The sequence below is a fragment of the Ochotona princeps genome, chromosome 29 (genome assembly GCF_030435755.1).
Source record: "Ochotona princeps isolate mOchPri1 chromosome 29, mOchPri1.hap1, whole genome shotgun sequence".
NCBI classification, from domain to species: domain Eukaryota; kingdom Metazoa; phylum Chordata; class Mammalia; order Lagomorpha; family Ochotonidae; genus Ochotona; species Ochotona princeps.
Window position 1 is genome coordinate 7,826,597 of NC_080860.1, and position 27,177 is coordinate 7,853,773.

At 46.9% G+C, this 27,177-nt stretch overlaps 1 protein-coding gene across 2 annotated transcripts in view; it reads right to left on the reverse strand.

Moving 5' to 3' along the window:
* Positions 1-8,125: 8,125 nt before the first annotated feature.
* MED13L (mediator complex subunit 13L) overlaps positions 8,126-27,177 on the reverse strand; it is a 238,747-nt gene continuing 219,695 nt past the window's right edge. For both annotated transcript variants that reach the window (XM_058656914.1, XM_058656913.1), the window contains exons 24-31: positions 22,721-22,944; positions 22,139-22,281; positions 17,978-18,136; positions 16,126-16,302; positions 14,576-14,733; positions 12,237-12,398; positions 10,256-10,368; positions 8,126-9,326 (exon numbers count right to left, since the gene is read on the reverse strand). In XM_058656914.1, coding sequence (XP_058512897.1) covers positions 9,194-9,326; positions 10,256-10,368; positions 12,237-12,398; positions 14,576-14,733; positions 16,126-16,302; positions 17,978-18,136; positions 22,139-22,281; positions 22,721-22,944 — 1,269 coding nt within the window. In that variant the 3' untranslated portion in view covers positions 8,126-9,193. The remainder of the gene's footprint in view (positions 9,327-10,255; positions 10,369-12,236; positions 12,399-14,575; positions 14,734-16,125; positions 16,303-17,977; positions 18,137-22,138; positions 22,282-22,720; positions 22,945-27,177) is intronic.

The following is a 27,177-nucleotide window of genomic DNA, read 5'->3' on the forward strand; positions in this document are numbered from 1 at the left end:
CCGCAGGGGCTTAGCTCCCCCGCCGTGTGAGTGCGTGCCTCCTGTGGGCCAATGCTGTGGTGCTGGCATCCTTCCATCCGTCCTTTGTCTCAAGATAGTGCGGCCCTTGGAGACTTCTTATAGCATTTTCCCAGCTTAGTGTTCTCAATTTCTCTCTCTCTCTCTCTCTCTCTCTCTCTCTCTCTGTGTGTGTGCGTGTGCTTCTGTGGGTCACTTGTCTTTCCTCAGAGCGGTGTCTGGCAGGTGACTGGATTTTTGGGTGTGTGTCTTTTAACTCTTAATCCAATGAGACAATGAACTCCTTTGATCTAAATGGGTGTATTTACATGTCTCATGGTTCAATCGTTGGATCTAATTCTTATTTTTGCACCATGTATCATGCCTATTTTTTTCCTTTCTACTTTCCACTGGCCCCTTTACTGAGGTTGAAAGCTGGCACTTCCTGCTGCAGTTCAGTCCCAGCTCCCAGCATAGGGCAGGCAATAGCAGCAGAGGACGGCCCAACCTCCTTGGGCCCTTCGTCCATGTAGGAGACCTGGAGGAAGCTCCTGGCTTCTGGCTTCCGACCGCCTCAACCCTGGCCATTGCAACCACTAGGGAGTGAGCCAGTACATGGAGAATCTCTTTTTCTCTGTCTCTCCTCTCTGTAAAATTTGCCTTCCAAATTAATAATAATTTTTAGAAATCTCCAAAAACAAGTGTTAGGAGCTGCGTTTCCACACCCTCATTCACCCGTCTGCCAACTCGCGTCTTCTGTATTTTGAAGTGTGGCATCACTTAGCATTGGAGAGGTTGACCCACCCCAGGTCCTCCCTGAGAGATGGGTATTGTGATCCCATTTTACACATGTGGAAACTGAGGCCCAAGTTGGCAAAAGTACGGAGGTGCTCAGTGTGGCTGGGATCCTCCTCCAGCCCCCACTACCACCCCAGGCTCTGGGAAGCCCCTCCCCAATAGGTTGCTGGGGTGCAGGGCTGAGCCGCCTTCCCCACCACCCGCTTTTTCCTCTCTTACACATCAGATTTGCTGAGGTGTTCCCAACCCTCACAGCTGCGCCCAACCTGGTGCCGCCGCCTGGGTGCAGTGTGCTGAGGCCTCACAGTGTGAAAACCAGAGCCGCCCTGTGATTGGGTGATTGCATGTCTGGGCACGGAAGGAACAGGGCTGGCACGCGTGCCCGGCGGGCAGCATGGCTCACAGCAGCCCAAAGGTTGGGCGGCAGCTTGGGTTCCGCAAAAAGGCCAAGAAACAAACTGAGGAGGGATGGCCAGCAGGACAGAACTGCGCCCACCACACTGCAGGAGTCAGGACGACACCCCCTGCCCGGCTGCCCCCACGCAGAGTCCAGAGAAAGGAGAATCACAGAGACCTGGGCACCCGGTGGGGCCACTGGGGCCTTCTGTCCATGACCCTGCCTTTCAGATTTTAAAATCTTAAAAAAATAAATAAATAAATAACAAGTCCCAGCATGATGACTCAATGGCTAAATATTCACCTTGCCACCTCCGGGATCCCATATGGGTGCCAGCTCATGTCGCAGCTGCTCCACTACCCATCAGCTCCCTGCTCGTGGCCCGGGAAAGCAGTGGAGGGCGGCCCAAAGCCTTGGGACTCTCAACCTGCATGGGAGACCCAAGAGAGGCTCCTGGCTCCTAATTTCGGGTCGGTTCAGCTCTGGCCGTTGTGGCCACTGAGGGAGTGAACCAGTAGATGGGAGGTCTCTTTTTCTCCTCCTCTCTCTATATCTGACTTTCCAATGGGAAGGAGTAATCTTTAAATAAATAAATAACAAATACACCACCACCTTTTCAACATGGAAATAATTCCCTTGCCATTTTCCTCATGCCCTGTGTGGTCCATACAACTTTTTGTGTTTACGATTTATTTATAAGACAGTTACAAAGAGCAGGACACACACACACACACACACATCGCCTGTCTGCTGGTTCACTCCATACTTGGCTGCCACCAGGGCTGGGCCAGACACAAGCCAGGAGCTCCCTCTAGATCTCCCACATGGGTGCAGGGGCCTCCACTGCCTTTCCTGGGTGCACTGGCAGGGAGCCAAACTGGAAGTGAAGCAGCCAGGACTCGAACTAGTGCCCATGTGGAATACTAGCCTCGCAAGGAGCTGCTAAACGCACTATGTCACAAACTTGTCCTCCACCCCCCCCCTAAACATCATGCTGAATTCCGATTTTGTTATATAGGAGATTCCGAACCCCCCGCCCCTTGCCCTTAGCCCTGCCCCATCCCATCCTAAGGTCTGAGCAAAGCCTAAATTCTCCAGAACTACATGTAGCTGCTGGAACCCATCCTGCGTGGCATGCCCAGACATTGCCCAAAGTGTCAGGGGCAGGAGCCCTCAGAAGGGGCAATAGCTGAGGCTTTTGCCTTTCTTAACCAGCTGCATGGGGTGGGAGGCAGCAGCAGTATGCCGCCAAGCCCTTTGCCTCCCCAACACACAACACATACCAGCTGCCCAGCCTCCTATTCAGGCTTCCTTGTACTCTTCAGAATGCTCCAGTACACCTGGAACTTATCTCCTGGAGCTGTGCACACAGCCATGGCCGCGCTGGTGGGCTTAGACCCTCACTCCTAAAGCCACAGCCCAGATTCTGTTTTGCAGCTTGCAGTTTTGCCCTTAAAGATCTGTTGGTGAAGGCTGCCCCCTGGTGGAGAGTCAGGGATATAACATGCATACCTGAGCTGTGGATTTGCGAAAATGCATCCAGTTCCGAGGCTTGGAGAGGAGTCGCACATCTAAGGGGAAACCTGGAAGATGCCGCGGTACCCAGGGGCCACTTGTGACATCACGCAGCGTCCCCCGTCCCCTCCCAACGCCATGCTCTGACTGGAAGGCACATAGTAGTACTGGGCACATCCCAGAATGCAGAAACAGTCCCGTGTGAGTGCAGGGTCCCAAGGCTTTCCCAGAATGAAAGGGAAGTGGAACAGCCGGGAAACAAACTGGCACCCAATGGGACCCCTGTTCTGCGTGCAAGGTGAGGATTAAGCCATTGAGCCATCACGCTGGAGTAAAAAATTTATCTTTTATTTTTATTTGAAAGGCAGAACTATGGAGAGACACAGAGATCTCTCCTCCATGAGTCCACTCCCCAAGTGACCATGACGACAGGAGCGGGGATGGACCAAAGTCAGGAGCCAGGAGCTTCTTTTGAGTTTCCTACTTGGGTGCAGGGTCCCAAGGACCCGAGCCGTTCTCTACTGCTTTCACAGGTGACGAGCAGAAAGCTGCATCAGAAGCGGAACAGGTGGGACTCAAACCGGCGTCCACAAGGGTTGCCAGCACCACAGGTGGCGGATTAGCTTCCTGCTGCCTACTGTCTGTCGAGGAAAAGTCACTGGTGAGACGGATCCTCCTGTGACACAAAACACCATCAACCTGCATCGGCGCACTTTGTGACGCAGCGGTGACCGTGACCCCTAGCTGGAGGAGACACACCCTTCCGCAGCCTTGCACTGAGGAACAGCAGCAAGAGGCAGCAGTGCGAGTTAAACCACACAAACATGATCTCCTCCGCCACGGAAAACCACATACTCCAAACGACTCCGACGGGAAATGAAGTCAACAAGGCACATGCACAACGACATGACCCCAAGGCGACCAAAGACAGAATGTCCTCAGACAGGGGGAACTCAAAGGAAATGACAGTGATTGTGATTACACATATTCAGTTATTAAAATCGACTTTTGTCCCCAAGAGATAGACTCTTATGAGGTTTTTGTTTGTTTTTCCTGTTTGTGCTAGTGTTTACTCTCAACACGGAGGCGGCCACATTTTCTGGAAGCTGCCGGTTTTATCACACGGCTGAGCAGAATTCAAGCACACCGCAACAAAGGCATAGCAGCGACAGCCGAGTGCTGAGGCTGCAGCCACCGACGGAGCCTGACTTCTGTGCGGCGGGTGATGTCAAGTGTTCCTGGGTTGTGTTGGTTTAACCCATGGAAGAATCCAGACGGCAGCATATTAGTTCAGCATATTACGAAGTGAGGCCACGTGTATTCCTGACTCTCCTGCTCGCTCTTTCAAAACGGGAAGTAGGACTACCTCATGTCAGCCTTCGGCTTTTGGCATCACCTTGGTAACGTCCACTTGCGGAGGAAATGGCATTGTCCAAGAAACATCAATAGGCCTGTCTTACCCAGCTTTCCAGAGATTGAACTTTGGTTCTCAGCTTCTTTTTCTCACCTGCTTCATTGCTCCAGTGTTTTAGCCAGAAACAGTTAACAGCCAAAAAATATCTTTTCAAACTTGACCTGAGAAACTTAAGCAAAGTGGAGGAAGGACTGGTACATGTGGCTCCCTGCAGACAAGACGCCCAAGGCCAACATTACATTCGTGTAATTACCTGGCCCAACTGAACTGTCTTAATGGTGCTTCGCTGGGATTGATGACATGAAATAATTACTGCTGAAGTGACCTTCTTGTCAAGGGAATAAGAAAGCAAGAGAATCACTTAGCACCCGAGGTGCCGTGGTAATCGGTGAACGGCACCTGGATGGGATTTTTAGTGCCTGGCAAGTTTGGAAAGTGTGGGGAGTTTTGTAAATGCAGCACCAAAGGCTGCTCTCGGCAGGTGGTGGCCCTCTGACAGCTGTCATTAGCAGCCCTTTGTACGGGGGAACATTGGACAAGGGAATCCGTCATTGGGAGGGGGTCATCTCCACACAACAGGTGGCCGAGGGCTGGTCTTTCCTGGGGTGCTGACGGATCGACACCTGATTTTCAAGGTGCTCCGATTCATTCAGCAACTAATTTTGCTTTCAAAAGATGCAGCTACTGAGCAAGACTGGATTGGTTCAGACAGGTGGTAGCTGTGCAAACAACAGCAACAGAAAGGCAAGCCAGCAGAAATCCTTGGATATGCTATTGGCCATCGGTCAGTAGTGCCCGTGTATCGGGTGCATGTACCAATTCCATCGCTGTGTGGAGAGCAAACACACACACACATGTTCTAAGAGATTGATCTATTCGAAAAGTAGAGTTTCAGAGAGGGAAGAAGATGATGATGTTGGCTCACTCCCAAAAATGGTTTCAACAGCTGGCCAGGCAGAAGTGGGTCTCCCATATGAGTGGCCATGGACACTAGCAAGGAGCTGGCATGCAGATGTAGCAGCACCTGTGACCAGTCTGTGTTCATGTGCAATGCAAGCACTGCTTTATCTCGCTGCGCTAAAATGCTGGCCTCAGTGACGCCGCTTGACCATCCTGTTAAAAATCGTAACTCGATTCCTCTTCTCAGCACCGGAGTTCTGATCCATGTTATCGTGTTTAACATTTCCCTTTTTATATTATTCAGCACCTTTAAATTGATAATTTATTTAATAAAAAGGAAGAAATCCTTGGATAAAGCACCACCCCACGTGTAGATATAGCATCCAGGCTGACAAACACGGGCAAAGGTAACATCTCATTCTGCTTCCGCCCATGACGCTGGTCCTGGAGTGCGTGCTGCTGCTGCTGCTTTTAAGATTTATTTATTTTTATTGGAAAGGCAGATATGCAGAAAGAAGAGATAGAGAGGAAGATCTTCCGTCCGACGGTTCACTCTGAAGCCAGGAGCCTCTTGGGTCGCCCCATGTAGGTACAGGGCCCAAGGCTTTGGGCCGTCCTCAGCTGCTTTTCCCAGACCACAAGCAGGGAGCTGGACAGGAAGTGGAGCCGCTGAGATTAGAACCAGCGCCCATATGGGATCCGGGCACATTCAAGGCGAGGACTTTAACCACTACGCTATCACGCCAGGCCCGGAGTACGAGCTTCTTTACCCCTGCCTTTGACTAGACAGCAGGCACCGGTGTGACCTTGCACCTGTAGGTCCAGCGTCATAGTGCAGCTGTGTTCCTTGAGGACAACCAGGGAGGGGTCCTCGTCCCGCTTCTGCAGAAGCAACTCATCAGCTTGAGCTCTAGATGGCGCTGTGATATAGTCAGAACAATTTTTTTTAAAGATTTATTAATTTTTTTTTATTGGAAAGGCAGCCACAAGGAAGATATTCCATCAGCTGATTCACTTCCTACGTGGCCACAATGGCCGTAGCTGAGCTGATCCAAATGAAGCCAGGAACCCGGAGCTTCTTACAGCTTCTGAGCAAGTCCTGTCCAAAGACTCGAATTTTTACCTTAAACTCTTTCAAAACCCTGGGATTCACCAGTGTTAGCAAGGGACAGTAAACAAACCCTTGACTCTGTCTGGAATATGTGGGGTTAGACCTGAGAAAGAACACACAAGTGGCAGGTGTGCTGTCGGCAGCCTGTCAATCAGGGAGAGAGCTGTCTGTCATTTGTAGAGTATACAGAGGGACCCTGGGAGGGACAAGAAGGTGGAAAAGAACGCAGAATCAGCACACGGGGACAGTAAGGTGACGCCACTCGCGGCCCGGAAGGAGCAGTGCCTGGGTCAGGGCCCCTATCCTAGGGTTAGGTGTGCTCAGAGCCACCAGCAGAACGCACTCTGGTGAGACCACCACCCGGGGCATGGGCAGGACAGCTGTCCATCTGTTGTCCCCACTGGAGAGGAGGACTCTTGGCCTCCCCAGGGCTGTCCCAGGCAGCTAATGTCATTACAAGAGGTGAGACTGGAAGGGGAAAAAAAGTCACTCAAAGTCTCAGTAATTCAATAATTTATTCCTCTAAAAAAGTGTGTAAAAGTATATAGCTCTCATCCACAAGGTATATATGAATGACATTTAAAATGGAGGCCTTTTATTATTGTTTCTTTTTATCAAAGTCTTTTAGTGTACTGTACCAGCGCTATACTGTAGGTTTTTTTTAAATGAACTTCACATATTTTTGTATCTTTCAAATTGTTTGCTCTATATAAAAGAAGCTCACTGCAAAATGCTTGAAGGAAAAAGGAAACAAAAGAAATTCAGAACTTCCCGGAAATGTACAGCTTTTACATTTAAAAAAGGTTCTGAAATATACATACAGGCATGCCGGGCAGTCCCACCCTCCCCCCGCTGCCCCTGTTGAGTTCAAAGCATGATAAGAGTTCTGATCTCTGCAGGATTTCCAAAATTAAAAATTAAAAAAAAAATAAAATAAAATAACTTCTCACTCTGTAGCAAATCCAGGGCTTGTACATTTCAGATTAATTCAGTAAAAAACTCACAAGTAAAATAATGCATATTTAAGGGAAATATTATACAGACTTTTTCACACAGAAGTACATAAGATTTTTAAAATCTATTGCCATTCATTTATTTTTGCACAAAAACGTATAAATATGTCACCAGCTTTTCTTAACTTAAAAAACTTAAATAAAAGACACCAGATGAAAACTACCCTTTGCTGCCTTTTTTTTTTTAGCCTTTTTGTAGGGTTTTTAAATGTTTTTTTTTTTTCTTTTTTTGCTTAGAATTGGGTTTCTAGGGAAGAAAAGCCCCCGCATTAAAAACAGCCCATTAAAAAAAAATTCAAAGTTCTGATGAATTTTGGGAAAAAAAGCAACCCCAAAGTGGTAAAAGATTACAAATATCTACTTTACAATGTGTCTTCTCAGCAAGACACTTCTGTACAAGTTTACAATCTCCATCATCTTATGCTCTTCAAAAGGCCTTGAGAATTCTCCTTTCTGATTAAGAAAAAATAGCACTGCAGTATTTTCAAAGTCAACTTTACACTGTACACAGTAGATACAAACGGCTGCTATATCAGACTCCTCACCTATACATTGCAGAAGGTGGCCCTGCCCGCCACGGCAGCAGAGAACACTCACCCATTTACAGGTCATGTCTGTTCTTCTCTGCCCGACACACAATCTTTTCCTTTGTCATATAATGTTTTAAACGTTAGATTATTTCAAGAAAAATACTTTTACAAAATCATATCAATTATTACATTTTCCTTTCTTTTTTTTTCTTCTTTTTTTTTTTTTTTTTGTTAATAATCAGGACATGGAAGTCTCTTGGAAGAACTTGTAAAATTTGCATGATTCTCTGCACACACAGACAAGAGCTCCCCGGGCTGGTGCGTGGCTCGGGGGGCCGGTGCCCATCCATGCCCCTAACAGACACGCCCTCGGGACAACTCCCTGGGCCTGGGCACGCAGTCACAGAATACTTCAGTGAGCCAGTAATGCTTTAAAAAGGCATTTTTAAAAAAAAGTTCCACAACGAAGGCTCAACTTCAAGTACTAATTTAATGGTTAATATTCCTATGGTCCAGAAAAATTTACCATATTAACTGGTTTTCTGAGCAAACACTTTCAATTGTGATATGTACACGAGTCCCTTTTTGATCTAATGAGAGGAGAGACCCGGTTTTCAATAAGAATTCACTAGAAAATAGATTTCCATTGCAACTATATAAAACTAATGAAGTGACCTGCCTCCGGGCCCCGGGCAAGGCCCGACTGCCTCCCCAGCTCGGGAAAGGAGGTCGTGCAGGACACGCGGCAGAACCTGGAGGACACAGCTTGTTGGACAAAGCCCACTGCTGAGTGGTTCTCAATGTGTTACTCCTTAGGCCTCATCTCCCCTACCTGTTTTCACTGCTTTTCCAGCTTCTGGGACAGAGGTATTCAGTCAGAGAATCCTACGGTGGATTGAGTTGGGTTTCAGTTACTGTACCTGGTCCTCAGGAATTAAAAAAAGGAAAGGAAAGTCATAGGAAAAGTGGTGGCAAAACAACTCCAAATAAATAAACTGAACCTGTCGCCAGACCACGACCACCTCCCGCAGGCAGGTGCCCATCTGGGTGGGTGGGCGGAAGCACTGGGAAAAAAGGTCCCAGTGTGGAAGTAGGTACTGGAGCTGGTTCTTAGTTTACCAAGTCCCAGATCATGGAGTTCAGGTAACCCACGGGCCAGACCCCAGTCACGAGAGGATTTCATCCACACGGCCGATGGCCCTCATCTTTAACAAAGGCTGAGCACACAGACTCTTGTGCAAAAGGACACCATTGCCTTAATTTCCCTCTGAAGTTTCTGGCCCACCAGTGGCCGGCAGCTGCCCTCACCACAACACTGGCTGGAAGTCACTGCTAATGGAAGTTTCCAGGTCCATAAGAAGTGTCATGGAGTCCCCCGAGGACTGAACACTGCAGGGACGGACTGTGCCCGTGAAGGACTCACGGTGAGGGCTGTGGAAAGGACGTGGGTCTCTGAGGTTCCTTGCACTGAGGTTGCAGGAGAAGGAACTGAACCAGAGAGAACAAGTGCTTTTCCAATTAAAGTATATTCATGATGGCGTTGTACAACTGAGTCAGCACCACAAAGTGGACAGGAAGGCAGGAAGTACGGTCCTGGGTGGCTGGATTGCACGTGAGCCACGACAGGGCGTTGTACTGCTCCAAAACAAATCTGCCAGAGAGAACACAGGGATCAGGGAGGGGCCCATGACAGACTTGAGGTTGTTCCCCCGACCAACACTTTCTATAGCTTTCCCGTCCTTTAACCAGCCCTGGGCTCTTCTCCACAGCCCTCTGTCCCGTCCTCCCCATGACGGGCCTTCAGCTGGCCCAGGCAAACATGGCCACTGAACGCCTGAGCTGGGCTCAGGCCCTCTTGAGATGTGTTGTACAGTAACACCTACAGCAGAGGGCAAGGACTTGGAGCTTTAAGGACATCTGTATATGGATGACGTGCTAGAGTGATACCATTTTACACAAGCTGAATCAATGAAATGTATTGCAAAATAAACTTCACTGGTTTCCTTTCAGTATTTTAATGTGGCCACAGGCAAAATTTCCACGAGATAGATATGTGGCTCATGCCTACTTGTTTTGCACAGAGCTCTTTCCGGGGCCCTTAAGAGTCCAATTCAGGTCCATCAGGTCCTTGGTAACTAACTCACTGAGGAGTTTGCATATAGCAAACAAAGCTTGTATATTTCTCACGGAACATGAAGACCATTTATGAACCAAAGTACAAGAGAATTACTACACATTTCTAGAATGCCATTTCCCAACCCTGGAATTGCTATCCCAGCTAATGTTACTGATACAGTCGATGTCAGTGAGGGTGGGAAGTGTTTTCAAGGCAGAGTGCTTACAGCCACTGTCTTCTGTCCACCCACTGAAGGTGACCTGTTACATCATCACTGTGGATTGCCTCTCAGACTGGGAAACGCAGGCAGCAGGAGCTGCCCCAGCACTGGCTGCCCCAGGCACCAGCACGGGGCTGGCAGCCATTGCTGGCACTGCATGGCAGCACCTTTTCCAAAACTTCAAAGCCAGAGCAAAGGCATGTAACTTAAAACTGTGCACTGTGTGGCCTAAGTCAGCACTTACCTTAGAACATCCGATGTGGTTTTGGAGTCCAGAGGGTGTGGAACCCGCTGAGAATTTCTGGCAGGGAGAAGTTCATCTGACTGTGCTACAGAAATGTGATGGTGCAGGGAAGCCTAGGGGAACAACAAAGAGCATTACCCTCTGCACTGCCCAGCCCAGCGCAGGGCGGGGACCTCAGGGCCAGAGGTAACACTCGGGGAAGTCCTCCCAAGGCAGAGTTTCCTGGAGTCCACCATCCTCCAGCTGCCCACTGACCCTCCCCACCCTCCCCGGGTTCCACATCCCTCCTAACTGTACCCCAGAGGTGGAAACAAAGTCAGGTTTTTTTTTTCTTTTCAGTCGATTTTCCTGGTCCACTGCATCTATTTCTTGAAAACAGTCAAATGTACATAAAAGCAGGATAATCAATAATGAGGCATCACCGATCCCACCCTCAAGCTGCACACATTATCAAGATCGCCTACTTGTTTTGCTTGGGTTTATCTCCTCTTGATTGTTTAAAAACAAAACCCAAATACTGCTCCATTTTGTCTGCAGGTAATTCAGTAGGTACTCTAAACAGATCAGGACTTTCTGAGAATCACTTCAACAGTAACTGTGAGGATATTCTGCCTGGCAGTTACAGATCTCTCTATCCCCAGCAGAAGGAATGGATTTAAAATTTTCCAGTCTAACTCTTGATTTCAGCTTCCTGCTAACGTGCACCCTGGGAGGCAACAGTGAAGCTTCAGGGAGCTGGCCCCCTGCTACCTACAGGCGAGAACTGGGTTAGTTCCCAGCTTGTGGACTCCAGCCCTTGCCTTGCTTGGCCTAGCCACTGTAGGCATTTGGGAAGTGAACTAACTAGTAAATAGGAGCTCTTTTGTTCACAAACATTTACAAATGAAAAAAAATCCATCTGTACTAAAACTGTATAGGATTTTCTTGATATACTTGGTTAATTAAAGTAGTGAAATAAGTATTTCCAATGCTTTAAGGATGCACCTGCTATGGTCCGCTTTGCAGTGGGCCTGGGAGTCTGGACGTCAACTGCTGTGGCGTTTATCACCACGGTCGTTCCTCTGGGTTTCCCAGAAAGCCACACATCTAGGGACTTACATAAGCCACATGCCAGTCAGGGGGCCCAGTAGCGTGCAGGTGAGAACACCTCACGGCTGCTGCTCTAGCCTCATCCTGTCCACTTCTAAAAGCACCTGTCGTCATCTACTGTGCCATCTGGAGTAATGTGACTGCACACTGGGCTCGGCTGGTACTAGCATGGTCTATAAAGTTCCTCATCAACCTGCCACCTGATGATTTAAGCATACGTAAGTGAATAATCAAAAACAATACTTACAGAGGAGGCAAAATATAAATGCTTGATCTTTTCTCTTTTCAAATTTCAGATTAATAAATCTATCCAGCAGCAGCCTCAAAGGGTGGCTAGTATTTTCTTTTGTTCAGCACAAATATGAATCCAAAAATCTGTTCCCATTTATTGCTATCATCATTTAAAAATTATAATTAGGGTCCAGTGCAGTGGCTCAATTAATTAATCCTCCCCTTACAAGTGCTGGGGTCCCATATGGGTGCTGGTTCGTGTCCTGGCTGCTCCACTTCCCATCCAGCTCCCTGCTTGTGGAGGATGACCTTGGGCCCCCGCAGCCACATGGGAGACTGAGAGGAGGATGGCTCGAGGTTCCAGGCTCAAGGCTATAGATCAGCTTGGCTCCAGTTGTTGCAGCCATTTGGGAAGTGAACCAGATGTACCCTATAGGCCCACAGCATCTCCTACTTGGATTCATACAATTTCCTTGTGTTATGCTTACAGGTCCTTAAATTCTGTCCAATTACAACTATAATTAAAATACTCTGGGGATAAAGTGATATGAAACAGGGAAGAGAATAAAGCAATAGTGACTAAGGCAGAAATATTCAAGCCAAGTTGAACTGAAGCATAAATCAGTCACTCCCCCAAACTTCAATATGATGCCAGACCAACCTTCAGGAAGAGAGGACACTGGTTCTGAGCCTGGGGACACGATGACCAAAACCACTGGGGGAGATTCTCAGCTTTGGCAGTTGACACAAAATAGCCCAGGGCCAGGGGCTGCTGCTTGAGCTCCTCAGGGGCTTCCCTGGAAAGGAGACGCTCACCCTGACTCTGAAAGACAAAGTTCCAGGAGCACAGTCAGCATCTGTTGTGAAGCTGCACAAGCCAGTCTTCAGGAACTGACTCTACACACTGGAGCGAGTAAGGCCCTTTCTGGGAGCATCACTCATGACAGCAGCAGACAAGCAGGGAAGCCATCGGAAGGCAGATCCTCGGGCACATGAAGATCCATGACACAGACCAGAGCTCACACAGCAGGCGCAGCAAAACCAACAACACGCAGCCAAGTGAGTCAGGACTGATCTGCTCTGGATCTCATCTACAAGACACAAACTATGCCCCCTGCAACTGCTGAGGAACTGAGCCAACTGAAGAGACCGCAATTCCCAACGGCTACACTCATGGGCTCTGTCAGCAGTAGTAACCAAGCAGTGACAAAAGCACCCCGACCGTGCACCATCAAGCAATACTGATGAGGACGAGGCCAGCATGCTGCCAGTGTTACTGCCACGTTGGCAGCATGAGACCCACCGCACTTATCTGCGGCTGACATCTTCCTCAGCTTTAGTTCTTAGAGCTTCAAGAATGGAAAAATGCACCTTCCTGGCAAGCCATACCAAGCAATCTGTTTCTAAAAGCCTTGGTTAGAAGGGGGAAAAATCCTCAACTACTACATCAAATTGATCAATTCTTAGTTAAAAATGAAAAACCGATGGCAGCCTTGCACAAATTCTGTCTCCTGTCTTGGGGAGAATGTTCAATGGCTCAGAAAAAGGACAGGAACAAGCCTCTTGGAGGTCACCTGGCTACAAGGTGCTCAGTACTGAAAAGGGCAGCTGAGTAACTGCAGCACTGCTTACACGATGACATTCAATTAAAGACGCTTGGGCCTGAGGCTCCAAGCAAGGCAGAAAATACAGTACTCCTTGGAGTCTTGCAAGGCTAACACTACACTTCAATCACCAACTTTCTCTGGTTAAGGGATAATCTGAATTACAATGACAGGTACTGGGAGGCTGTTGCTCTCATTTCTGTCTCACTGATACGGCTGAGTTCACCACGCCAGTACATGCAGACTTCTTCATCAGGTGCCAGGGCAGGTCTTTGCAGCTGCCATGCTCCTTGTCTCCAGAATGCACAAAAATCTGAATTTAAACCTATCCAACATGAAATAAGTGGTTTTGGTTCCTGTCAAGATAATCTCCAATGAGTAAGCAAATTGTCACTAACTGTCCAACAGCTGTAAAGGAAACAGAGACAGAAAGGGGGACCGGGGGCAGCCTCACTCGCCCTTCCCTGCTTCCACCTGCTCTGTGACTAAGCTTCAAATCTACTTTCTCTTCATCATCCTTCAATTCATTCAGCATTGGCAATAAAAGTCCCACCTGGCAGAAACCTAAGCATTTTAAGTCCATCTTTGTGTCTGAATAAATGAGTGTGAGCAGGGCTGCTTCTACTTGTTCAGTCTAAGACACTACCCGTAGCGATGTTTCTCTGTCTTAGCCCCTTAATCTCTTGGTATTTTAAATAAAAAGTACAATATGGTGACGAGGCATGAATCACCTAACTGTGCAACAAAGCGCACACGAGCTCCGGCAGGACCTTTTCACTCGCCAATCTTCTGCTAATCCACCTCTAACATCCCTGGGATATTTAAAGATGAAGCTAGTTGTAAGCCCTGCCTTTTCCCTTAATACTGTGGCATTAACCTGGGCAGTTCTGTAAAATCAGCCCCTGATGGCTTCGCTGCTCCTGCTGGCTGGCTGTGGAGACCAGGACTGCATAAAGGAACACAACAGGTGGAGTTAGGCTCCTTCTGGAACAAACTATCCTCAACAACATGTTCTGCAATCAACAGTTATTGTGTATGCTAAATTAGCAGAGATGTTGAACTAGCCTCCTGAAAGCCACGTTTTTTGCCAAAAGAAAAAAGAAAGTGTGAAAACTTGGAAGTAACAAGGAAAACTAAATTTTCCTAAGAAAACACTTACATAAAACCCTTGCTTCTACAGCAAGATCATTTGTCCATCAAAATTATTCATCAGAAGTAATAAGACATTTTTTCCAAATTCCTAACTCGGGAGTACTTTCCCATTCTCACTTGTCTTGCAGCAGAGACCAACACCAGCATCAGAAAGACGGGGCATGCTGTGAGAGGTCAAGCAAACATGCAGAGGGCTGCCCTCTTGAGGTTGGCTGCAGTCAAGAGGCTGTGCAGGCATTCTTACCCGACTGTGCTGGAAGTGTGAGCCCACACCAATTCCAGAAGGAGACCCTGGGGAGGGGACGGGGGAGGAGTTGGGAGAGGAATGGAGGTTCCCGGTCATTAAGATGCCAATATCATTGTCCATATCATCTGGGAATGGAAGGTCAACAAACATATCATCTGGAAGAGATGGGAGGGAAAAACACAGAAATTTAACAGATAATCCAGGATCATGCTTTGCACTCCCATGACTGTCACAGATACGTTATTCACAAGTCGGTGAGACGGAGTGTCTAAAGTGTGCAAAGTGCTACAAATCACACTTTAATTTTCTCTACAATCTTCTCCTAATTTGAAGCATGAACAGAATGGAGGAATAAAGAGTACAAAGAAACCTCCAAGGACATATATAAAAATGGCAAAAGAACCAAATCATTAAAGTGAAAGCCGGTAACACAGTAGTCTCTATCTTTACATATCTAATAAATATCCAAAATACTGGAGACTGATTGAATGCATATCAGTAGGTACAAATTTAGGTTGGAATAGTAAGATTAAAGCACAATGTCTTAATCAGAAAATTCTCTCCCACATTACAGAAGACAGCCTCAGAGCATAAAATGTGGAAAGAACTATACAAAAAGAAAGAAGCATCACTAATAACCCAGTCACCAGGATCACTTTTTAATTATTTTTTTACCCATGTTATTCCACTGTGATTGTACCTATCTAACACCTGCAATCATTTTCCCCTCTCCATTTAATGTAAGTACATGTCAGTAACTGCTTAAAAATCTCCAAACTAGGACTGGCGCAATGGCTCAAGTGGCTAATGCTCCCCCCTTTAAGTGCTGGGATCCCATTAAGCACCGGTTCAGGTACTGGCTGCCCCACTTCCTATTCAGCTCCCTGCTTACGGCCTGGAAAAACAGCAGAGGATGATCCAAAGCCTTGGGACCCTGCACCTGTGTGGGAGACCTGGAGGAAGCTCCTGGCTCCTGGCTTTGAATCAGCTAAGCCCCAGCCACTGCAACCATTTTGGGAATGAATCAGAAGATCTTTGTCTCTCCTCTTCGTAAATCTGCCTTTCCAATAAAAACAAATCTTAAAAAACTCAATTAGATAATTTGAGCATTATACAATTGAAAATATGCACCTATTTCTTAACAAATAGTTAAATCCAAAAAAAGTAAAATCTATCAAGCCCCAATTATGGGACAGCTCTGTGGCCCATCAGATCCCAAGGAGAAGGTGTTGTCTCCATGCTGCCCAGGACTATGCGCATGTCTATTCAGGTCAGCACTGACTCATGGACAGAATGACACCCAGGCCACAGTCAGGAAGATACTATTTTAGCCTCTAATGAAAAAGTAGAATGAACTAATTACTTAAGAGAACATATTTATTTGGTCTTGATAACAGTACAAATTAATTGAAGCTTTAAAAGACAAAACATTCTCCAACATTCCCTCCTTCTGTTTCCCATGCCATTACCACATAGAAAAATTTACAGCAGCTCACTGCCTCCATACTTTAGAAAGGACAGTTGGTTCATACAGTGTCTTCACTCACCATTGTTGGGGCTGAATCCATCCTCATTGGGGTAATTGGCTGGAGCCACCTGGATGGTGGACGATGTTGGGAACACTAAGATGTGTGTACAAGAAGCATCTTGGGGGGTGTTGAGCTGAGAGGACTGCATGTTCAGTGCAGTACTTCGGCCAAAAACAGAGCCCATTGTTACAGCATCTTAAAAAAACACAACAGTGTCAGTTCCCCAGTGCTGTGGATAGGAGCAAAAGAGATAAGGCCTGACTTGGAATGCTGTGAATAGCACTAAGCTGCCAGCACGAAAAGTCGAGCCCAATGGCTTAGGTGTCTTCAAATAAAACTGCCTTGAAGCAGGTAGCTGTAACTCAAGCCTCACTTCAGACCAGAAAAGGTTAAATTGGAACAAGTCCACTAAGTTTGTTTTACTTACATAAAAAGTATTTCTAAAAATAAGCTCCTCTCTCCATGTTCCTTCTTCCTGTGGTTGCTTACAATTTCCAAAGTACTATTCCCCTGAAGAACAGTCCTACAGAAGTGGTGTCATTGAATTAGTAGCTGTTTTGATTAACATTTATTAAATGCTTGCTACACACCAGCTTTTGTGCTCAGTTCCTTACTCATGTCATCTCATTCCATTGTTCTTCAAGGACAAACTATTATCCCCATACTGTGAGGACAGAAGCACAGACAAGTCCCCGAAGTGGCCAAGCTGTCCAGACCAGGACAGAGACTGAGGGTGCAATAAGCAGGCCCTACGTTGAAGCTGTCTGCTTCTCCCTGGGATGATGACAACCATGTTCTCATATCATACCACTTCTGACTTACAGAGGGGCATCAGCAGACAGTCCCCCATTTGATCACAGAAACACAGGAATCCTCTCCTTAACTGTGCTTTTATTTTCTAAACTTTCAGCCATATTCAACTGTTATACAAAAAATACTAAGCTGACAATTACAGAAGTAAATTGTGTTCTGGTCTGAGAAACCTGATGAAATCCCTTGGGGTCCTACTTTGTCCCACTTGGAGCATGAATCACTCCTGTATCCATGATATGCAACCTCCCTGCCAACTAGTCCCTTAGTGACTCCTGTGGTATGGCAGTGCCTATGTTCACGTAAATCCTGCTCAGCAAAAGGCTGAGCCTGTATCACAATGCCCACAGCATTCACCTCCCTTTCATCATGGAGGTGCTGGATCACCCATCCCACATCATCACAAGCAGAGACCTTTCTCATAGGTCCACAATACATACAGGACAAAACCAGTCCACACGGGGTTCAGCACTCACTGAGGTGTCATGCACCCACTGGCAGGGACGAGGAATGCTTATATCTAGAAGGTAGGGTACAGAACTGCTACTTAGTTGCTCTTTTCCAAAAGCCAGCTAGGTTTCTGCAAGATTCTGTGATCACGTGTTGTGACTATCCACAACTGGTACTTCAACTTATTGGGGGCTTACTGGGTGCCAGGCTCTGAGCTAAAGGCTTTACTTCTATATGCCTCACCATCCATTCTCAAACATGTCAGAGAAGCCAAATATCCATTTTGTAGCTACTGGGAGATTTTATCACACACCTGCCTTCAAAAGGATGCACAAACACTTTTCATGCTGGGGTATTCTGAAGGGTGATGATTTTATACTCTAATGACAAGTTGGGATTTGGTGAAGGCACTCTCATTCACAGCCAGACCTATTCTCTAATGGACTCCTTCTCTTGGAAGAAATCAAGAATGTTTCCATTTTTCAGCATGAAGTATGTTATAAAGATTTGTAATAACGAAGACATATGCTGTATCTGCCTACAGACTTCAGTCTGAATGGACTGAACCGAGGAGGTTCCTAATGAATGACACTGACAAGTGGACATTTACCTGGCATCACGACAAAGGACCCCTGGGGCTCCATGGCAACGAGGCAGGCACTAAGGATAGAAGGAGAGTCTGCGGCAGAGACTCCACACAGCCGGCACACTTCCTTGAGCTTTTTGCTGATTGTCTGTAGTGAACATTCTCCAAGGAGGATACTCCAATCTGAAACCAAACGTTGCAGTCATACATAGTCTGAGGTGAGGATGGAGGCTTTCACCAATCCTGCCAGATAACTGAATTTTCCATAATTAGACCCTAAAGGGAATGAGCTTTCCATAGGTTCCCTTCTTCAATACAAAGAAAATGCCACTTGACTTGTACTGTGCTTCACTACAAAGAAAGAAGTAAGAAGGGAGTCACACTAGCAATTACCTGTCAGAGCTCTGCACAGATCTGGGGAGACTGAGGCACTAAGATGCTGCTCAGGGCTGGGGCCTCCTCCTCAGGGTCTCCATCTTTCCTTTGGATGACAGCACAGAGGGAACCCCTGTCCTGTTTATTGTTTCCACATAAGGCAGGCAGGCAGTCCCAAAGCTGAAGGGGGTCTCACTCACAGAGTACCCAAGAGTGTATTAAAGACGGATGTGAGCCATGTATTCCAAATGGGACTCAGAGCCAAGTGCTGGCATAGCTTTTTCCTTCTAGTGTTTGCTTGTTGCCTCCAAATACAGTGCTGTTCGGATTGCTACATTGGGAAGAAGTACTCAGCCTCCACTCAGACACACATGAGACATGTGCTACCCCTAGGTAAGCATGGCTGTCAGCTTGTGTGCCACTGAACAAATGTCACTCTACTGCCACAAGATTTCCAAACAAGCTCTCTCACCTTCAAGAGTAAGTGAATGAAAACATGCCTTCCTGTTCCTGAAGAGCTTCCCAGTTAAGTAACTGAGCAAAAAAGGTGCAGAGGAACGTGAAGACCTTGGACAAGCAGATGTGGGCTTCCATTTCAAATAAAACAGTGTGACTATTTCATCACATACACTCTGCGAATAAGAGGCAGAAACTGAAATCTAAGGCTGCGATCAGACACTGCCCCCTGGAACTACACGTGACACAGATCTCAGATTCCCCACAGGAAGGAGTCCAAGACCAGTAAACAGACTTCCTGTGTACTAAGTCCTCCCTGTGTTTTCATTACTAGAAATAGATTTTCTCTTAATCTTCCGAGGGACTCTTGCAGTCACACGCACATTATTCTCCTTTACCCAGATAAGACAGACGATCACATCCCTTCTAGAAATCGCACAAGAGAAGGAGCTGGCCCCGCTCACTTTCCAACATTCCATGTGACTGGACTATTGTAGCACCTTCTTAGCCCCCATTCTGCTCGCTCTATTATACTCTAGGTGTCCCCATGGGTTAAGAACAGCTTAAAGCCTTTAAAGAAATAAGATCGACTAGAAAGCAGATGAGGGAAGAAGATAGGAATTCGGACAGAAATGAAATGAATCCCCTAATGTATTACCCTTCAGGCGATTGATACAAGATTCATTATAAGTGTGAAATTCTCTAAAAAACGAAAAGGGTCATTATTTTTGTCTGTATATACAGCTTCCTACTAAAAAAAATTCTGTGTGCAATAGATGCCCAAGAAAATACTTTCAATGTGTAGTATGTAATATTTTCATTACTGTTGTTAAACTCTGAAATTTCACATCTATTTTACCTGTATTGTGGGAACTGACATTTCTTATACGCAAGTTATACCTTTGTCAAGGCTTTTATTTTGTCATGCTTTTATTTTGTAGATTCCACAAATACCTGATATCAATTCCCTTTACACACTTTTTTTTTTTTTAAAGATTTTATTATTATTGGAAAGCCGGATACACAGAGAGGAGGAGAGACAGAGAGGAAGAGAGACAGAGAGGAAGATCTTCCATCCGATGTTTCACTCCCCAAGTGAGCCGCAACGGGCCGGTACGCGCCGATCCAAAGCCGGGAACCAGGAACCTCTTCCGGGTCTCCCACGCGGGTGCAGTGTCCCAATGCATTGGGCCGTCCTCCACTGCTTTCCCAGGCCACAAGCAGGGAGCTGGATGGGAAGTGGGGCTGCCGGGATTAGAACCGGCACCCATATGGGGTCCCAGGGCTTTCAAGGCGAGGACTTTAGCCGCTAGGCCACGCCGCCGGGCCCCAACAGTTTATTTTTAAAGAGTCAGAAAGTGAGCATTTTTTCACTTTGTAGGTCAGATAGTTGTTGTTAAATCTACTCTGATCTGCCATTGTAATGTCAGAGCAGCCATAGACAATGCTGAATTCAGTGGGGACAGTTGTGTTAATAAAACTTCATTTACAAAAATAGGTGATTAGGCAGATTTTGAGCTGTGATTCATAGTTTGCTTAACCCTGCATTTAAGAGTGTGTAAAGGGGGGCCCGGCGGCGTGGCCTAGCGGCTAAAGTCCTCGCCTTGAAAGCCCTGGGACCCCATAAGGGTGCCGGTTCTAATCCCGGCAGCCCCACTTCCCATCCAGCTCCCTGCTTGTGGCCTGGGAAAGCAGTTGAGGACGGCCCAATGCATTGGGACCCTGCACCCGCGTGGGAGACCCGGAAGAGGTTCCTGGTTCCCGGCTTTGGATCGGCGCGCATCGGCCCGTTGTGGCTCACATGGGGAGTGAATCATTGGATGGAAGATCTTCCTCTCTGTCTCTCCTCCTCTGTGTATATCTGGCTGTAATAAAATGAATAAATCTTTAAAAAAAATAAAAATAAACTGTTGGAGTTTATGCAGTGGTTCAACAGGTTAATCCTCAAATTCTGGCTTGTGTCCCAGCTGCTCTACTGCCCATCCGGATCCCTGCTTATGGCCTGGGAAAGCAGTCGAGGATGGCCCAAAGTTTTGGGACTCTGCATCCATGTGGCAGATCAGGAAAAAGTTAGTCTGCTGGCCTCAAATCAGCTTAGCTCCAGCAGTTGCGGCCCTTTGGGGAAAGAACCAGAGCACGGAAGGTCTTTCTCCTTCTCTCTGTAAAGGTGCCTTTCAAAATAAATACATAAAATCTTTAAAAGTTAAACTAAATTGGGTGTGGAAAAAAGTTCTGCTGACTCTGCTTGAATATATGTGCACACAGGAACCTATCAGGCTGATCTGTAACCTGATACTTGTTTTGTGCAGTCCGTAGGCAAAAATCTCCTGTGCATCCGTACGCATCTATTGATATGAATACATTCCTACAAATGTGCCATACATTACTAAGGCTTCAAAGATGATCTTGCTTCCATAAACTCTTCAAGTAGCTGTGCCATACATGGGCTGTGCCATAGTTAAATGAGCTGGGCTCAGAGCCGAGCCAGAGAGCTGCTGGTAGTCACTGAAGTTACATTAATTACTCTCAGCACTTTTTAATAATTCTATTTGTGACAAAGAAGATGAGTGGTGATGGATATTATCTGAGAATTCAAACATAAGCACTTGGGGGTCAGGTGTCTGTAAGAGCATAGTAGTTAAGGCACAGCCCAACACACCCGCACCCAAAGCTGGTGTGTCTGGCTTTGAGTCCCAGCCCTGCTCTCGATTCTAGTGTGCTGTTAATGTGCATTCTGGGAGGTGGCAGGTAAGTACTTGGATCCCTTCCACTCACACTGAATTGAGTCCCTGGTTCCCACGCAGCTGCTGGCATGTGGGGAGTGAACCAGTGGATGGGAGAACTTTGTCCCTCTCACTGCCTTTCAAAGACAAAAACAGAAATGTTTCTCTAACCCATCAGGCTGAATGAAGAATGCCAGACACAGGCAGTGTCAGTTCAATGTTCCTACGCCCAATTACTTGTCCTTGCAAACAGATTCCCTCCCTGCTGTGCCACCAGAATGAACTGTCATTGACCAAGCAAATGGCAGTCTGTGACTCTAACCACCATCACAATCTGATGTAAACTTATCTTAAAATTGACTTGTTCCTCACTGCCTCAGCATCTAAATGTTAGAAACTTTGATTTACTGTATTATAATTTTCATAATAACTTTTTATGTATTGCATAGTGATATTCCCTAGGTTTTACTTGGATAAAAGTTTAAGCACTACCAGTTTACTCTATGTACATAAAAAAACATTAAAAACACAGTCTGATTTATTCCTCCACTAGCGCGAGCATGTTCTGTTGAGTTACACATATTTGCTGAGCACTCTGTCTCCAGCACACACTGCTCCGGGAATGTCTCACCTTTAAGCTCCCCGTGGCCAAGCCGGCCGAGTCGGCCGATCACAACTCTCCAGGGTATAGATGTCACTTGGAGAATCCCTATGCACCAGTCCCATAACTTCTGGAGGCCATATTTACGCGCAGAAACTTTACTCTTCCGTAACCTTAAAAAAAGAAGAAAATAAAATGGGGAGGACCTCCTTAAATGAAGCAAAGGTATCACTCAATAGGACCAGTACAAGGGTAGCTATTTGGGGCGGTGGCTATACGCAGAACACCCACACCCTGTACCCGAGTGCCGGGCCCACATCCTGGCTCTGGCCCTGATACGGCTTCTTGCAGAGGCAGCACATGATGCCTCAAGGACCTGGGTCTCGGAGACCCAGAAAGGAGACCCAGACTGAATTCCCAGTTCCCAGCCCCAGGAGTGAACCAACACATGCAAAACATCTCTATCTCTCCACCTTTCAAATAAATGTTTAATTAAAATAAATACAAGACAATTCCAAAGAGCTTACCCATGTAGTAACCACTGTGGTGGAAAGATTTCTGAGAGAAGGTATACCATCAATTTACATGAACTGTAAACATTAAGCTTCTCACCTGGTTGGTAAAGCAATATTTATAATGCAGGTCTCTAATAACTCCCCATGGAGGTCAGTGCAGGAAGCCAAAAGCCAGCGCTGGTCATGAGACAGACAGTAGCCCACAAACAGCACATTGTATTTCTGGCCCGCCTCACCGAACGTCTCTCCCAGCTCTGTCTGCTTGTCTTTGATTGGAGCCAATATAAAGGGAGGGGCGTAAATCTGGATTGGGCTAGGCCGCTGCAAACAAAAATCAAATTCAGAATCATCAGAGAGCCATCCAACTTAATATTTCCAGCTGGCCCAGAACGCTAAAGAGAAGTAACAGGAAGTATGGACAATAAGGCTGTCTCCCCAGCACTACCTGGATTTACAGTGATGAGGACACAGATAACAAAATTTCTGCTGGAATTATAGACACTTGGAAGTCAAGGTGAATAAAGTTACCTTCAGGCTACGTGTGTAAGCTACATTTGGAACATGAAAAGAATTTCATGTTTAGATTTGGGTCTCATTTCCAAGATACCTCACTACATACATGCAAATGTTCCAAAAGCTACAAAAATCCACAAATCCACAATCTGGAACATTTCTGATCTCAGGCATTTTAGATAAGGGCCCCTCAAGCTGCACAGCACCTGAGACACAGCAGATGTAGAGCCTACATTTACTGAGAGCACTATGCTCCAGTTACTAACAGTGGTAAAGGCAGGATTGACCAACCATTCCTTAGGCAGCTACGATGTACACATCTCAGCCAGTTTGTAACTACTGGTTCTTTTGTTTTGAATATATTAAAATTATTTACTTTTTCCTTCCTTTCCACGTAAAAGCGAACAAAGCATATTACTTGAGGGGCTTTTTGCCATTTATTTCCATCTAAGCCTCACTTTTTTCTCATGAATTTCTCACAGTGTTTTGTTAGTATTACAATGTGCTCAAATGTTTTATAATGCCCCAGGATATCCTGACAGTAGACAGTTAACCTTTAATCCTCACTATGCAAATGAAGAGTACTCTTCCTAAAGTTCTAAGAAATGACTTTATCTTAACTGCAGAACAACCAAAAAGGTAAAGAAAGGCAACAAGGGGTTTGGGCCTTGGGTTTGGGGGCAAGTGCCACTCCTCACAGTGTGGCGGCTGTGGGGAGTGCCCCTGCCGGGTCGGACCCAATGCTGGGGGCTCACGCCAAAGACACTGCCGCAAGGCAGTGAACGAGTCCTCGGCCTCCCCCAGGGCGGCCAGTGCACCATGTGGTGCCAGGCTCTGTCTCCTGGCCGCCCGGCCAGGGAGCTCTGGGGTATTGGTTGTCAGAATTGCTGCTTAGGTAGCTCCAGGTTGATCCCACTGTGCTTCTGGGATCTCAGTCAATCCTTAACATTCCCAATGGCGGTAACTCCTCCTTTGAACAAATTGGAAATGGAACAGAATGTACTGGGCAGGACTGAGCAAACCTTAGCCTACAAGCAAAACTAGAAACCAGCATGGAGCACAGGTCATGCCGAGCCATGCTCTTGCACCTACTGGTCTACTTGAGTCAAGGACACTAAGTCACACTGTCTAAGGCAGAGGCCAGGACAAGTGAGGGACTGAGACAAGCTGAGTCAGAGCAACCACTGGTAGGCGCATGATCTATGGCTAGGAACAGGCCCAGTTGGGGAGGTAAGGGGACACCTTAACTAGGTTGAGGTTCCCACCAAGGGGCATGTGTGCTGGAATGGGGTTGTGTTCTATCTAGGAAACAGTTGCAATCTCACGAGGCACTAGTGTAGACTGGGATTGGATGCACCAGGCCAGGCCAGACCCCAACATCATCTGGTGTCCTGGAGAACCAGGGTGGATGTGGGACTGACTAGGCTGGGTCTCAACCCCATACTGAGCCATGTGTGAGCTGTACGTGGGTATGGACGAGCCATGGCTGGGCTGAAACATCCAACAAGAACCAGAACGGGGTGAAAGCAAGCCAGGAAAAGCCACTGTTCCTGCTAGGACATGAGGTGAACTGAATAGGGCTGGCTCAAGGACCCCCTGGTATGCGCAAAATCTGGCATTGGGAAAGGTTCTGATGGAGGAGCCTGGGCAACTCCTCTAGCAGGACACAGTCCCTGCAGGTAAGCACAAGAAGCATGATAGGAAACAGTCCAGAATAGGCCATGGAAAGTTTCCCACTGGCATACATTTGGCATGGGTCAGGGGCAGACCAGGCTGAATCAGTTCATGTCATACACTGGTAAATCCGAACACCAGAACAGAGTGTGGGTCGAGCCAGGACTGGTCGCGACAAAACCAGTGCACACTATGGAACGCTAGGGTGAGGTTGCCTGTACTGGATTTGACTGCAGTACCCAACCAGCACGCGTGAGATCCAGGAAGGGAGGGGCAGAGCCGGCGGGGGGATTAAGGGGCTGGTCCCCTCGCCAGACAGCTACTCCCACTGGAGAGCTTGGGCTGGGATGGGGACAGACCAGACTAAGCAAGGCTGCAACACCTGTGCGCTGCACGTGGACTAGATCAGGGAAAAGCCAGGCTAGGCGGATTATTCCTGCTGGTGCAAGCATAAATTAGAGTGGGTGAGGGATGTTTGGGCTTAGCCACAGCATCAACTGGCAGAAGCTGGCACTGGGGACTAATTCTGTCAAGTCAAATCACAGAACCACCCAAAGAGTGCGTAAACCGGGACTGAGAGAGACCTGGGAGGGAAATAGTGGGTTCCCCCCTCTTGGGTCACTATTCCCGCGGGAGGGCATGAAAACTTAGACAGGGGCAGGGGTGGCTAGACAGAGAGGCACTCAAGATCCGTGAGGGCTGGAGAGTTGAGTTGGTTAGATGGAACTAAGCTTTAATACCCACTGACAAGTACAAGAGCCAAATAGGATGTGGGACAGACTGGACTAGTCTGCTATACATACTGGCAAACCAGGGTAGGGGGCGGGCCTGGTGGGGGTTATTGTGGGTCGCCCCGACTAGGCTGCAGCTCTCACTGGTTGATGCAAGGGCCAAGTGTGTGCTGGGCAGAGCCAGGCTGGACTGCAACACCCATTGGTTCCAGTGGAAAACAGGACTGAAAACAGAACCAACCCAGCAAATGAAACCACCAGCTGATCGTGGTGACGGACTGTGCCGGGCCCTGTGCTTGCTAGAACATACAAAAATATGGTCTGGGAATACCTCAAAGTTTCTTTGGAGATCTCCCCAATTGAACTGCTGGACTCAGAACCCTAGCCAAGAAAAGACAGAGGACAGAGCAAGTCAATCAACCACCTCAGCTATATGTTGGCAGCAAAATACTGGGCAAATGAAGACTCTATGATGGACTGTGTTAATCAGTGGACGACCTCATCGAGTGAAACTGGCAGTGATTCATAACTGGAGAACTATTAAAACCATTTGAGCAAGGATCTCAGAGCATGCCCCACATCTGGGACTTGGGGTGGGTGGGAAACTGGGTGGGGCTTCTCCGTCAATATCCCCCTTTACCTCAGATACATGATGGAAACAATATGGACATAATAATATTACCCACTTCCCTATACCCCCTGAACCTTTTTTTTTTTTTACCGTAATTAACTATATAAAGATTGTCAACAAAAATACAATAAAAAAAATAAAGAATTATATCTGTGGGCCCAATGCAGTAGCCTAATAGCCAAAGTCCTCAAAATAAAAAAAAAGAAAGGCAACAATTCCTAACTTCACAGACAAAACAGGAAACAGATAGACAAAGTTATCACAAAACATAAAAATAAAAACAAATTGCCCGCAAAAGTGAAAAACTCAAACAGAAAGATGAAAGAAAGGAAGGGAGGGTGGGTTACTTAATCCCAGAATGAACTTAAGGCATTGTCTGAATAGGCTTCTCCTCGCAATGAGGCTGAACTGAACCAAGCTATATCGAGCAGAACATGAGCCCCCGCATATCCTATCTCCAAGCTCTGTCTTCTAAACAGATACACATTTCCCACAATTTTCCAGGGAAGCTGACATTATTATGCAACAGAGTCAGCTGCCGTTTGGGTTTGCTGGACGCTCTCTTATGGGGAAGAGGAGGGCTTGTACTAATGGGCAACGTTTTGTGCAAAAACTTGTGGGAACAGAGTTTTGAAGGCTTAAAAATACTAAACATTGTTCTGAGCCTTCAAGAGAATGTGATTAGAAAAACAAAGAAAGTGAAACTTCCGTTTATAACATATAAATTTCCCTTGAGGTGCCTGTCTGCGGGAAGCAGACCTAAAACCACAGAGGGAGGGAGAAGTCCCGGGTTCTCCCACTGCAGAGCGGAAGCACAGGCACACTGCGTCCCGGACACAAACCAGAGCCTGGAAGGCAGACTTTCTGACTGAAAACAGATTAGCTTAGAAAAAGAACACAGGAAACTCAAACATTAACCACCACAAGTTAGAGTGTTGCTGCATCAGGTCGTACAACAAAAACCAGTGCTTGCTCGCTTCTTAAAAAGCTTTACAAGTTCAGAAA